General features: G+C 33.5%; 2 protein-coding genes across 4 annotated transcripts in view; one reads left to right on the top strand and one right to left on the bottom strand.

Moving 5' to 3' along the window:
- LOC110102354 (putative pyrophosphatase PpaX) overlaps positions 1-3,954 on the top strand; it is a 10,009-nt gene extending 6,055 nt beyond the window's left edge. For 2 of the 3 annotated variants that reach the window (XM_028696329.1, XM_020830672.2), the window contains 4 exons: positions 2,721-2,870; positions 3,170-3,255; positions 3,365-3,473; positions 3,566-3,954. In XM_028696329.1, the coding sequence (XP_028552162.1) occupies positions 2,721-2,870; positions 3,170-3,255; positions 3,365-3,473; positions 3,566-3,727 (507 nt within the window). In that variant the 3' untranslated portion in view covers positions 3,728-3,954. The remainder of the gene's footprint in view (positions 1-2,720; positions 2,871-3,169; positions 3,256-3,364; positions 3,474-3,565) is intronic. The other variant, XM_020830673.2, reaches the window with a different exon arrangement.
- A 2,545-nt stretch (positions 3,955-6,499) lies between these two features.
- LOC110102334 (BAHD acyltransferase BIA1-like) lies at positions 6,500-8,006 on the bottom strand. The gene has a single exon (XM_020830640.2). The coding sequence runs from the start codon at positions 7,843-7,845 to the stop codon at positions 6,583-6,585; it is 1,263 nt and encodes a 420-aa protein (XP_020686299.1). The 5' UTR covers positions 7,846-8,006; the 3' UTR covers positions 6,500-6,582.
- Positions 8,007-15,368: the final 7,362 nt, after the last annotated feature.

Raw genomic sequence — 15,368 nt, 5'->3', positions numbered from 1 at the left:
CGAAAGTCTCCTCCAAGTGCTCTTGCTAAGCTTAGTAAATTATAGGAATTGAGCGTACTTTCTTTGCATCCTAAATCTCGTTGTTAGATTAGGGATTAAATTGAAGACTACTATTTTGCATTGTTTATGTTTTCTTAGTTATCTTGAAATTTCAAAACTTGGAGCATGTGATTTAGCCTACGCAAAGTATCTCCTTATTTGTTTTATTCTTCGTTGAGAATTGCTAGTAATTTTAAGCCAAAATTATTCTAATCTAAGAGTTGTGCAATGCCTGAATGAATCCATAAGCATCTCATCTAAGTAGTCCTGCATCATTTTCTAATTGGGTGTTTTTTCCATAAAATGGTACCATTAAATTATGGTCATAGCCAAAACCTACAAGTTCCCCAATAGCTAAAAAGTAAAAACCATAAGTAATGAATCATATAATGCACTTGATACGACACATAGCTCTCTATTTCATAAGATCAACCCACTCCAGGTCTTCAAGCTTCCTCAAACAATGCAATCCATGATTTCTAACAAGGATTATTTTGTCAGGTTGGGTTGATTGCGTCTTATGACTCAATAGCTAATGGATCATGACAACTTAGGATGACAGAATCATGTGATTTTAATCGGGTTTATCATTGAATGCATGATGGTAATTTTTAAATCCCAATACTAAATTTGTTACTATAATATGCTAAGTAATACACGCTTATCCAACGATTAGCCTTGATTGAAAGTTCTCTCTTGTTACCAAGAGGCTTAATTAATCAAAATGATTTGCGCTTATGGGAAACCTGAAATTATATCAAACATTTCTCTCAAAATGAGGGTGAAATTTCTATGTAGTATCTTAAATTAAATCTATTATATCTTCTAAAAATTTGACTAGGCAAAAACATCCCTGAATCCTTAGCGAGAGGGGCAAGGCACTATTTTTAGATCACAGATAGACAAAGGTCCCCTTAAAAGAATCCATTATTTAAAAATGGCACATTTATTTTAAAGTCCTTAGAAGAATATGTTATTTAAAAAACATGTCTTTATTTAAAAGACCTCAAAGGGTATGATGGATTGGAAACCTCGGATTTCACCTGACGTAGGACAATGTCCTTATTAAGGATTTTATATAGGGGCTTTTAATATATAAGGAAATTTTCGATTTCCGGCATATTTTACCTCTTAAATATCAAAAAAATGGAAGAAAACAAACTATAAACCACTTGTAATAGCAACAAGTGACAAATAGGATGAGAGTTTTGGTATGGGAGAACAAAACGTGACATGGGATGGGACGATGGCTCGGGACAAAATAGGGCTCTTACTGGCGGATTTTATGGTGGAAAAATCCTCCATAAATTAAGTCAATATTACGATAAAAAATTCCGCTGGAAAACCCACAGCGTAAACTAATTATCAAGGAAATTTCCGGTGAAAATTTTCTACCATAAATTCCCATGGTAAATGTTGATTTTTTTTTTTTTTTGTAGTATATATTCTCATCTCCTCTAGTATTGAAGAAGGGTGAATTATTGCAATCCCCAACTGGCATGATGACAATAACAACAACAACAAGTCTTTATCCCACTGCGTGGCATTGGCTACATTTATCATTTTTTTTTCATTTTGTCCAATTAAGAGTCAAATTTTCATTTAAATATAATAAAATGTCATTTTTAATACTTTCTAATTAAGTCTTTTTAGGTCTACATCTACCTTTCTTAACATAGGTTGGATCTAATACGTCTATTCTCCTAACACGATCATCAAAAGCTGAGGTTTTATGTGACCAAACCATCTAAGGAGACTCTCTAATCTTATCTGCCAATGGTGCTACTCCAACCTTTTCTGGTATGTACTTGTTTCTCATTCTATCTCTAAGTGTAAATCCACTCATCCACCTAAGCATCATCATCTCTGCAACACTTAATTTTATGCTTTGCTTTTAATGGCCAACATTTTGCACCATAAAGCATTGTAATCCTCAACTGCAATATTATAACCATCTCAAATGTATTAGGTCATGTGATTTTTCCCTTTTTGATGTTTCCACATAAGAAGTGTGCTTTTTGTTGTTGTAGGCTACTTGTTTGTGTGTGTGCATGCAGAATTTTCATGTAAGTCTATGGCCTTAACTTTCGACTGCTATGAATATTCTAGCACACAACAATATGATTTGCATTTTTTTTCCTTTGGGGATTGTTTTGTGCCATTTATGTTTCTTAGTAGCAAATTAATCAAGTGTATTCAGGGTCTTTAGAAGGGAAGTGTATTGACAATTCCCAATTTTCTTCAGAAAAAACTGGACCATTTATACGGTACCTCCCATCAAGACCATTTTATGGTCCCTCAACCATGTTTAAATTCTGTGGAAAACAGAGATACCTTAAATGCAGTTTCCATTACTAATGTGTTCTATTGAAGTAGTATGCGTGATCCCTGTCCTTATATATGGTTTGCCTTTTTTTTACATTGGGATTTTTCGGTGCTTTTTGTTATGCTAACAGCTAACTATTCGAAAGTCCATATTCCTTTTTGCATAACGAACCTTCTTATTCTGAAAAAAAAAGTGCAAAATGGTCAAATAATCACGATGCAGTTTCCTTGAATTAGGATCATTTTCCTCCGGGTTTCTTAGATGAATCTGAGCAAAGTCGAATATTAACATATATATTTGAATTGCACCTTACGTATATTTAATTGAGTCATCACAATCATTTATCTGGTTTTAGGTGGCCTTGGAAAGGCTCCCTGACCTCAAGGCAAGAATGATTGAATATGCCAAGGAACATGCCCAAAACATTGGGGAAGGCCTGGAAGTTCTTCCTGGTGTTTCTTCTTTGCTGGATGCTTTATCTTCAAAAGGTGTTTCCATTGGTTTGGTATGTCTTTTATTGCATCTGCTATTTTGCTTTAGAAGAAATGATGCATAGAAAGGTTATGTAGTGTCACGTGGGAGGAGCGGGTCACTGGTCAGAATTATGGAATTGCAATAATAAACATTTAACCACTAAGGAAAAAAAAAATTCTTAGAAAAACGAATATCAATCAAATAACTGCACAGCTGCTTAGTTCCTGATATATTGATCAGGATGATCACTGATGAATTTAAAATCAATTGTAAAATGTGAAAAGAGTAAATCTTCTGCCAGATTTTTAGTTTTTGATTCCGTTTATACAGGTTACAGGAAATCTTGAAGAGATTGCTTGGATGAAGATGGAGGGGCTGGGAATTCAAAAATATTTTACTATTCCAAAATTTGGAGGGTAGGCTGAAATATGTGGTTACTTTTTCTATAATTGTTCTCCTTTTCTTCATTCTTCTGTATACATAGTTTTTTTTCCTTGCATTCTTAATAAGCTGAAACCTTAACAGATTTGGAACCGATCATACTGAACGTGGAGAATTAATCAAAATTGCTGCAAATAGAGCAAACAAGCTCTATCCTGATGGTTTTGACTTACGAGTACATGTTGGAGATACGGTAAGTAATCATCTCCATCATTCAAAAATTTTCAAGTGTTTTGATTAGAAGATGGAGAATTAGTTTGCTTAAATGTTCTCAATGTTCTTCAGCCAAATGATATTCGTGCTGCTGAGAATGGAGGGGCTTTGGCTATCGGCGTATGCACCGGTGTATTCACGGCAGAAGAACTACAGAAAGCAAGCAACGGCAATGCTGTTATTCTCCCTGATCTTACTAATGCTGAAGCTTTCCTGAAGCTACTGGGAATATGAGCTTGAATCTACTGTCTCGCTGTCCAGTGGACAGTGCTTGTCCTTCTTTTTCTTCTTCCTTGCAGTACGTTGACTATTGAAATCTACAGAAAATTTGGAGCAGCTGGTGAGTGCGCTGCACATGAACTATGGTATGTATCCTACATTAACGTTAATCTAAGATATTTCATTAGGAGCCACAGCCTTTGGAATATCAAATAATTATATGTGGATTGACTTTCATCAAATTTCTTAATAACTTAACCATTCATTAAACATGTCAAAGGTTCAAGGATGATTAGGCCACGTAAAATCTCTTTTAAAAGCCTATTTTTCTCAAGCATTTCTCTAATACAGTCATTCGACACATATAAAAGATTATTAACATCCATTTGATTGGTTCCAAACCATTTAAAAGTCTCTTAAAATTATGGAGACTAGACATACCAAGAGGGAACACGGGGCTATGGTTTGTAATATAAATTGGGCTTGTAGTCAACGTCATAGTATTTCTTCTGCAGCTCTTTTAATTCAATCCCACACAATACGTACAGTGAAAATAGAAGGATTAAGTTGGGAATTAATGCTATTAAGTGAGTGATCAAATTCTAAGCATAATTGAAAATTTAATTCAAAATTTATCTCATGCATATCTGTTGTTCCAAATTAGGCAAGTAGCAGGAACAATTGCCGAGTAGTTTGAGTTACTCATTAAATACTTTTAAGTCCCTCTTGAAGCTTCTTTACTTCACAGTAAAGCACCCATCTATGACCATTTGAGCATGCCTCCTCTTGTATTCCTCTTGACGAGGTTAGAATCTCCTTTGACTAGGGCTTGTTTGGGATAGCTTTTTTATTGCTTTTTAAAGTAGTTTTTTAGCACAAAAAATTCTAATTTAAAAAAAATTTTGTACTAAAAAGTTACTTTAAAAAGCAATAAGAAAGCTAACTCGAACAAAACCTAAGTCTCATGCACGTCCAATTTCTCATCTTTGTTTTTGTGGATAACACTTCTTCAAGATCTTAACATAGTCATCTGCTTGGAGGAGCATGCAATATATTAACTCACAAGACCATCCAACGAAGATATGACCTTCTTGGATACATTGATGATATTACTCGTCCGTCATTATTTTTGTCTAATTACTGATGATCTCTTTTTTTTAGGCAATGATTCCAATATATCTCTTCCATACCATCTCATCTCAACATATAAAACGCCCATGCTTATTCCTCTCCACTTGGCAGCAATTCACTAATGCATGGAGCTTCATCTTTTACTCCTGGAATCTACACTATATATGAAAGAAAATTAAGCCTCCATTATTAGAAATTATTATTAATTATAAAGGAAGATATATTTTGTTTTTTTTTTAATTTTAAATATGATCATTGAATATCAAGAACTATATTTAATTATAATCATAATTTGGGAAATTTAAACTTTTAATAAAACGAATTACTAAACTCATGAATTTAACAAAAACAAATTTAATGTATACATTTTTGAAAGAAAATTCTATGATATATTTTATTATAATGGAAAAATATTGATTTTTACTCGTTTAGTTTTGGTATGGCAAAATATATCAATATGAGAAATAAAATCATGGGTCAATCATAATTATATGCCAGAATTTTAACATATATATAAATTAGTGCCAATACTAAAAATAATAATAAGAATAATGGACAATTATTAATGGCAAAAAATAGATGATGAAATATTCTAAACCTTATAGCTATTTATAAAAGCAAATTTTGTTATTTTAAAAAAAGATGGCAATAAAACATAGTATTTAAGTAAAATTATGTGGAAGATAAAATAAAAATAAAGATTAAGGGATTGTTTGGTTGGCTGAAAAAGGAATGCAGTGTAAAAAGAATATACTGTAAATGAAATGGTGAAGTTATTTGTGATAAATTTTTTTTTTATTATTTTGGCATGATGTTTAATGAATGCATTGTAAAGTTCAAAAATGGTGGTGGTCAATGGTTTACAGTGGTGGTGGTAGGCTAGGGTGCTTTGCGTCGGCCAACAGCTACAGGCGGGCGTCGGGCAATTGATCACGACCGACAACAACAAGGCATCTTACTTGATTGGAAAAATGAATTTACTCAAAATTGACCGAGTTTACTTTTCATCAAAAAATGAACAAGAATCCGCTTGCATTGCATTTTTTTTTCATGCTAATTTTTAAATAAATCTGTTGAGCATTGACCAAATATAGAAGAAAATAAAGTAATCATAGGAAAAATTAATATTAGAAAAAAGGAAGGACGAAATGCTCGAAAACTAAGATGAAAAATAGTCATTATGCTTGAACTCATGTTATTTATGTAGTGCAATGTTTAGACCATAAAATTGGCGAGAGGGACATCATGTTATCTATTGTTTATAATAGAAAATTTGACTTAAAATGGCTTATCATAGTCGTGTTTGAAAAAATATCCTGTTATTTGTTTATTTAGAGAGATATGTGTGAGTGTTTTTTTTAGATTTACATGTCCTTATTATTCCTACATCCCTATTCCCAAGTATTTTAGGCCAAAAATTGGGTATGTCTTCTTTAATATTTGAAAGTTGTTATATCAAATGCTCCAAGTGATTGTAATGATTTATATGTTTTATATTAAATTGAGATAATTTTGATGGAGACCTAACACAAAGTTAGATAGATGATCCAAGAGACAATTTTTTTTTTTTTTTTTTTTCCAAGAGACAAATTTGAACGAAGTGATATGATCATAAATCAACAGAATTATATGCACTTTTTAATATAGACACAAATATGAAATTAAAAGAGAATAATTGGCCACACCACACATCTTTATTATCATCACAACAATTAACATGATCCTCCTTTCCTTCTAATCTAAAAAGAAACAAAGGAAAGGAACTCCTCATCATTCTCCAATCTATCCATCTCATCTCTCTCCATCCACAACCACGCCTCCATCCCTTCCCCATCCTTTGCGTCAATCAATATACAAACATCCTTCATGTTCCAAATCCCACACCCAATCCACTCTGGTTCTCCCAATCCAAAATCACTCTTATACAAAGGTATCCTGCACCAACTACTAAATATCCATAACCTTTCATTTCTTCTTCCCTTATCATCATCCTCTCCCTTTACTTCATTCTTAAGTGTGAAACTCCTCTCAGCTTCTTTCCTCACTGTCTCCTCATTCACTTCCCTAACAACTTCCCTTAGTACCTTCTCCACCTCTTCCTGTCTTCCTTCTCTCTCAAGATCACGCACTCCACCAGTCCATAGATTACCAATGGAGAAATACGATAAACCTTTCAATCTACTCCTTAAGTTCACAACTTGTGAAACTAATACTTTTTCCATTCTTTCCCTTCCAGTTACTCGCATTACAGACCTTAACACAAGAGCTGAGACAGCCTCAACTCTACTTGGCTTCTCACTGCGCTTATAAGCGCTCTCTCTCAGCCTCCTTATAGAAGATGAAGATAAGCAAACCCTTTTTATGACTACTTTTGAGTTCTCCAATGGCTCTTTTGGTTCCTGGTAAACAATCTTATGAGGCTTGGGAGGGAAAAGAGTTGAAGCTGAAGTGAAGCAAGGCATGGTGAGCCTTTCTTCCTCCTCCCCACGTGCTGTCTCTGCCCATCGGTTAAGGAATAAAGCCATGGAAGCACCATCAGCAATCACATGAGAAATGGAAACTCCAAGTACATAGCCGTTTAAGAATTTAGTAAACTGTAGTAAAAGAAGAGGTTCCCTGTGTTTGAACATGCTGTTTTTGACTGGAAGGAGCTCTTTGAACTCGTTAATGGGACGGGAGAGTAAGAAGACATTGAGATCAGTGTCAGAATAGGCTTCTATGAACACTGCACCTTTGTTATTACAGTTGATATGTAGAGTACCATTGACTGGTACTTCAATCCTTCCTGCTAACGGATAGAATTGATTCAAAACTTTTGAAAGAGAAATCTTTAGTTTCTGAGGAAGCTTTTGCAAGTCACTGGAAGTAGTAGAGTAGAAGAGCAGTAAGTGGGTGTAGATTTCAGGAGCGATTTGATCGAGTAAGGAGAGCTTAATGGAGTTTTGAGGACTTGGGAGAGAGGGCTTGATGGTTTCTTTGGAGATTACATGGATTGGTGGCATCTTTGGCTTGAGTTTGAGGATTAGTTTCTCAGAAGTCTGTATTTATAATTCTTCTGCATGCCACTGCAAAGCAGAAACTGGTCAAAAGAGGCGTCTTTGGAAAGATTTTTAGTTATCATGTTGGGCTTTGGCACTTCCCTTCTTTTGATTTCAAGGTGGATGATGCAGTCCCTTAAGATTTGATATTTTATAATCTCAAAAGTATTCAATTTACATTTATTTTTGGGATCATTTAAATTTTTTTAAGTTCATCTCCAACCGAACTCCAAATGCTTGAATGACGTTGCTCACGAGCTTCATCCGGACCGTAAAACTTCCGCTATTTGGTTGCGGGTGAACAGTGTGACACCAACATTGACGTCCCACTGTTCATCTTAGCTATTTTTCTGTCTCTACTGGACTTGCCGAAGAAACGCGCGAAATAAAGAAAGACCGTTACCTTCGCAAAAGGGGGCAAAATGAAGTTCGATTGGAGATGAATCACGGCATTTTTTAGTTTCACGATATTTTAGAGTGAAAAATGAGATTCTCTGTTGGAGATGGTCTAAGTATATTACAGTCGAAATGATCATATAAGTGAAAGGTTGGAGTAGCTCTGGTGGAAAATAAGATTAGAGAGAGTCGTCTTAGATGGCTTGTTCACATAAAACGGTGGCCTTCCGATTACCCAGTTAGGAGAGTAGATGTATTAGATTTAACTTTATGTTAAGAAAGATAGAGGTGGACCTAAAAATGGCGGCCTTTTGATAAATTTTTTTTTTTCTGATAAAAAATTTATTAAAATGACCCCTCTAACTAGAAAATTCTAAAGAGAATTCAGATACTTGTTTTATCAGCAGCTCTAACGACCTCCCAGAAGAAGTCTGTATCTGTGGCTAACGTTATATGCTACTTGAGAACAAAAAAATATAAACAAATGGAAGCCTTACAAAATTCTTGAGAAGTTGTATTGGACTTGGGCACTTTCGTTGATTTTGAATTCTTAAAGAATTGACTGATTTTGTTATGATAAAGTTCTTTTGTTAGTTTCTTCATAAAGGTTACTGATTGATTAGGAAATATTATCTACCCAGCTGCTACAGTACTTAGCCAACTTAGGCTTCTTTTGGAAACGGCTTTCTTACTGCTTTTAACTTTGTTTATTAAAATGTTACTTTAAAAAATATTTTAAAAACTATTTCAAGCAAAATCTTAGGAAGCTATTCCAAATGAAATCTTAATGTACAAAAACTTGTAAGCATAATTGGAGATATTTTCTTTACAATTTTATTCTATAGATTATTGTCAATTTTTTATTTTCCCGTATTTTTTTGCTTTTTTATTAAATTTTTGTGATTAGAATATATTTTTTTCGAATCAAATCTTCTCGAGTATAATAATATCATCTTTTTTTCAAGAGTAAATATATAATAATAATAATAATAATTCTTTTTTTTTAAATAGTTTTTGTGGTCATTCCAAATGAACTCTTAGGCCTTCTCCAGCCGTTCGGCAAACAGGCAAATGGAGAGCCTCAGACGTGCCAACCGAACTCCATTTTTGCCGGCATTCAGTCGCTGATGAACAGTGCGACGTCAATATTGTGTCGCACTGTTCACTTTCTCCATTTCTTTCTCTCTACCGAACTCTGTATGAGAAAGGCGCGAAAGAAACGACGATGATTTTGGGGCAAAATGGCGTTCCACTGAAGATGAATCACGGCACTTTTTGATTTTACTGCATTTTGCAGTGAAAAATGAGAGTTTCGGTTGGAGATGCCCTTAAGTGAAGCATAAGGCAAGGCCTTTATGGTAAATGAATCAAAATTTGAGTTAGTTTAATTTGTATTCGAAAATTAAAAAAAAAAATAAGAAGGTGAAATCTTAATAAATAATATAATTTAGAAATGAATATGAAATTATAAGTCCAAATGAACTATTAATAAATGAATCAGAAATTATATAATATATATTTTAGTTATTTATTGTAAGATGAGAATAATAGAAGAAAAGAATAAAGAATAAATGTGAAATTTTAATAAATGAACCTTCACCGCAGCGGGAGCTCGCTTGCGGTGAAGGTAATTTTCTCCCTTTCGCGCGCTTCTTATGCCAAATCTCGTAAATCCGCCAAATCAAAGGATTTCGTAAATCCGGCATTTACCACGAAAAGAGGGAATTTTCCGTCAACCGTGGCTCTGATTTAGGCTTCGTTTGGGATGGCTTTTTTATTGTTTTCTAAAACGGAGTTTTAGTACAAAAATAAAAAATTTTGTACAAAAACTCCGTTTTAGAAAGCAGGAAAAAAGCCGTCCCAAACGAAGCCTTACTGTGAGATTTGGTTTTGCTTTTTTGTCCGTTTGGCTGGATTTAGCTCAAATCCGACCTAAATCCTGCATCCAAACAGCCCCTTCGAATTCTGTAGGATTTAAGCAGGCGATTTTTACCGTTTTGACAGGGTTTATGTTAAACCTTGCTTAAATCCTGCTACTAAACGGTTCCTATGGATCGTCAGATGCGCATCTCTTGCCAGAGAGCTCACAGTCATGAGGGTTTTTTTGACCTTTTTCCCTCCACCAATCCCTCTTCATTTTCCTAATTTAATAGCGCAAAACCTAGCCTAATTTAAGAATGGTATTTGCTATTTTATATGTTAAGTTCAAGGCTTTGAAAATCGGACCGGTCAATAAACCGGAAAAAAGAAGAGGTTAGCGGTTTGATGGTTCGACCGGGGTTGAACCGGGGTCGAACCGGATGACGTAATAAATGTTTATCATATTTAAATATTATAATAATGACATAATTATTTTTAAATATATAACAAAAATTAAACATAATTATAATATAAAGGCATAAAGCATAAAAAGTAAATATTATATAAAGTAAAAAAGAAAAACATAACAATATTTTTCACTTAAGACAACCAATCATAAAAAGTTGCAAAATTACTTTAGACCAACTGATAACAAAAAAGAAAACATATTCATAATTAAAATCAAAGTTTCACTTTCTCAGTTCAATAGTTTCAAAGATCTCCTCAATTAGCATCATCAAATCTATCTATATAAGTTGAGTCTACAGGTTTTGCTTCACCAAAATGTTCAAACCCAAATTCATCCGATTGATCGGGCCCGATTATGTTGCTTACATCTCCTTCATTCTCTAAGTCACATTCACCAACAAATAAGAAATATAAAATAAGATATTATTTTTGCTTTCAATTAAATAATATACTCAAATTTCATTATCAACTTACAGTGTCCTGGGCCTCTTGATTAATTAAATGATATATTTTAATCTTCAACAATTGGTATTGCATCCTCTTTGTATATCTCATTTTTCAAATCCTGTAAGTCAGTTCTGGAGTTGTTTAATTTTCAAGTATCCAAAAATCAACAATTTCAACACAAGTGTAGTCCAGATGGTCATAATGTCTTTTTTTAAGTTGAAACCTGAAAAATAAATAAAATAATTTTATATTAAGATTATATATACTACTTAAATTGACACTTGTACATAAATATTAATTTAATGTAAGATTATATCTATTCTTTAAATTCAAATTATACCGAACATATACAAGATCGTTGAGTCGTTGATGCTCCAAATAATTCCATCTCTTTGAGTGGATCTGTTCAAAAACATTCCAATTTCTCTCGCATCCTGATAAAGATGATGTTTGACTGAGAATTTTTATAGCAACTTTCTATAAGTTTGGAGCACTTGATCCAAACATCTTCCACCACTCATCTACATATTATCAAGTTTGAAGATTTAGTGAATAAGCATATTTGTATAAGTATTTACACATATTGAAAGTAAAAAGGAGAATTACCAGGTTGCATTTCTTTCGTCATTGTCAGTGCAATTGGTTTTCCAAAGCTTTCTAAGCAATCACGGAATAATCTAACTTCATTGATTGCAACTGTTGGCTTAGAGCAAATATCTTTATTTTTAATTATTTCAACTAGACCTTGTAAAATTTCTCGCTTTTGACAATGGTTCTCTCTATCAAACTGAAAATGAGGATTGAGAAAACATGTTGCTGAATGGATTTCTTGCCTTAATTGAGTATCTCATATTCTTTTTATTATTGTAATAAAAGGCTTATATGATCTCTTTACATTTTTGAACAAATCTTTAATAGCCTACCTTGCCCTATACATGCCATCGTATAGATATCCAAGAGATGGTTTTTCATCAGAGTTAACAATACGCAACAACCTAATCAAAGGGCCCGATATCTTCGAAATAATAAGACAAATATCCCAAAACTTCAAGTCCAAAATGATTGAAGCTACTTCCTTTCCCTTGGAGGTCTTGGATATCTTTGAATCCATAAAGAACTTGCTTGTGATTAGTGCTTGTAGGTCTTGATGTGGTGCTCATGCACGCTTTTCAAAGTTATGAAGGTTGTTGCAAAACGGATTGTTCCAGGTCGTACGATCTCCTTCCAACTTGGCCTTTTCCTAAGCTATACAAGTATGAATATTGTCAACTTTGATGTTTTTTTTTTTGCTAGCTCCTCTATGAGAGGCGTGCTTCCAATATCCTTTAAAATTAAATTCATATAATGTGCAGCACATGGTGACCAATAAATATTGTTGAATCTTTCATATAACAGTTGACTTGCCTTCTTGTAATTAGCAGCATTATCAATAACTATTTGAACAACACTCTTTGGACAACCCACTCAACAACCTTAGTAAATAAAGAGCACAAAGTGGTAGCATCCTTTATGATGTATGAAGCATCAACTGATTTTAAAAATGAAACACCACATGGACAATATATCAAAAAATTGATTAAATTTCTGCTCCTGCTATCAGTCCATCCATCTGACATAAGTGTACAATATGTTTCCTTCCAAATTTGTCTATAACTATCATTAAGTTTCCTGCATTCTTCCTTGCAATTCCTAAGTAGGTTTACTCTCATGTTATGATAACTGGGGAGCTTGTAACCAGGACCTATTGCAGTAATGACATCAACAGCTTTTTGTCCATATACTGAAGTAAGAGCATTAAAAGAATGTAACAATCAAAAAACCACCTTGCTAATGTTATATCTGCACAATGCGCTACTTCCTTAGATGTTAAAGCACTCTTAATTGAAGGTTGGGAATCTCGTTCAGTTCTGGGGGCAAAGAAGGTATCCATATCAGAAGCTTTTTTTTTCCTTTACTTAGTTCTGATACATGTGCTTGAGAAGATTGTGTTTTTGGTAGCGAACATGAATCTCTCTCTTCATCTATAGCATCATCCATAGGAAATGGAGTGATGTCCAACTCTTCCTGTGCTTGTTATTTTTTTCTTAAAATTTCTTTCAAGTTTTCCTGCATTTGATATCTAACATCGTGTGAAACCTTCTTGCAAGCAGCTATATTCCCCTTCATACCTACTAAATGTAGTTTCATTCTATTTATTCCTCCTCCCTTGTATGAAATACCACAATGTAAACATTTAAATTGTTTATTCCCATTAGCTCCTTTAACTTCAAAAAAATGATTCCAAGCAATGTCCACTTTCTCACGCACAGTATAAATTGAAGCTGAACTCTGAATACTAGGTTGTTCCATTCTAATTTGGTTTACTAAATAAAATCACATACACAAAAATTAAAACTATGCAAGGTAGCAAACTACGAAGTAGAAAACTACAAAGTTAAAAAGTATAACATAGAAAACTATGCAAGGTAGAAAACTATGCAATTTAAAAAATCACAAATCTAAAACGACATACAATGCATATCTCAAATAACTGAAATTTTATATCACTTGAACTTCCACCACAGCCTAAAGTCTCCAACCTTTAAGAAGTATAGATGAATTCCGCAAAGAAAGCACGCTCGAAATCTGGAATAGATTTAAGATAATTTCAAATCGAAAGTATCAACTAATTTATGCTTTCCTAAATTTGGTATAGATGAATTCCGTAGGGAAAGCGTCAACGCTGTCACCACCACAACCTTCAAGTATCAGATGGGTAAGAAAACAACTAATATGAGCAACTACCTAGCAATGCAACGGAATTACCCTCATCAATAAGGAAGGTGGTGGAGACAAACATAAAGATAGATATGCGAATTCTTACCGCAAAAAAATAAATAAATAAAACATGAAACAAAACTAAGAACATAAAAGTACTTAAGGCATCCCAACAAATTTCCTATATATTAAGGAACATGGTTCAAGGCTAATATTCCATGATCAACTATGCCCAAAATACATTTCATGCATATTAACTAATTCACTTAAACATGATATTGCAACTCAGAATAAAGCTAATAAAATGTCATACATGACAAAGCTACATATTCCCACAGTGTTGACTTAGTGGCAAGCAAATACAACTGAAAACAAGAAAAGATTGCAGCCGAACAAAAAAAAAATGCTACAAAATAGCAGGTAATGGTGGATGGTGAGGAGCACACCCAGCTGCAGATATTGGATCATATACCACAAAATATGACAATCTCCATAATGCAACCATTCAAACTTTGAGTAAATGTAAACAATACACATACAAAAACTTGATAATGCAACCATTCAACCATTTGCAACCATTCAATCTCACAAAAGCCGGAAATGCATACTCACCGAGAATGGATTCACCTCCTAGTGACCCCCAATGTGATAGAGAGGAGAAAACGAGAGCAAGGGCCGCGAGCAAGCATGAGATTTTACTTCTTGAAATCCCAGTCGTCCAGAGCCGGAGAAGATGACGCTGATATGAATACATAATAGGGTTTTTTTTCTCCGCGCGTTACTTTGTATACCTTTGTCGCTACTCCGCTCAGATGGCATCTCAGCCGTCGCTTTTTTTTAGTTAACCGAACGGTTAAATGAAATTGGAGCCGGTTCTGCGGTCAATCTGCCGGTTTGGGCGGTTCCGAGCCGATTTTCTGCGAAAATGGTTTCATCCCAAACTGTAACCGGCCGGCTGGCCGGTTCCCAGTTGAACCAGTTGGTCCAGTCCGATTTTAAAAGCCTTGGTTAAGATGGGAATTATTCATGCTTGCAATTATTTTAAAAGGCTGTTTGGCAACAAGTGGGATTTAATTTTAGTGGGATTTAGTAAATTCTGGAAATCCGGATTTAGTAAATTCGAAATGTGTTAAATCCTGAAAACAGTTTGATATATCAAATGTTAAATACTGATAAACTGTTTGGTAACATATTTCAGGATTTATGAGAGTTAGAGATTTAAATGTGAAGAAAATAATTACATATTAAAAAATAAATTTATAATTAAAAATAAAAATTAATGTGTTATGAATTTAATAACATGTTAAGTACAAATTATTCGTTAATTATTATTTACACTATTGATTATATATTTAATAATATATATTTTAAGTTATATTAATTAAGATAATTGTATTAATATTTAATTATTAAATATGTAATTAAGTTAAATTATATAATTAATTTATGCACTAATTATACAATTAATTATTTAATTAATTTTCTTAATTATTAATAATTTTAATTATATTAATTAAGTTAATCAATAATACCTTATTAAAGGCATCAAGGGTTTTGCC

The sequence above is a fragment of the Dendrobium catenatum genome, unplaced genomic scaffold, assembly GCF_001605985.2.
Source record: "Dendrobium catenatum unplaced genomic scaffold, ASM160598v2 fragScaff_scaffold_733, whole genome shotgun sequence".
Lineage (NCBI taxonomy): Eukaryota > Viridiplantae > Streptophyta > Magnoliopsida > Asparagales > Orchidaceae > Dendrobium > Dendrobium catenatum.
The sequence above is the reverse complement of the archived record's forward strand: the minus strand, read 5'-3'. Positions and strand labels throughout refer to the sequence as shown.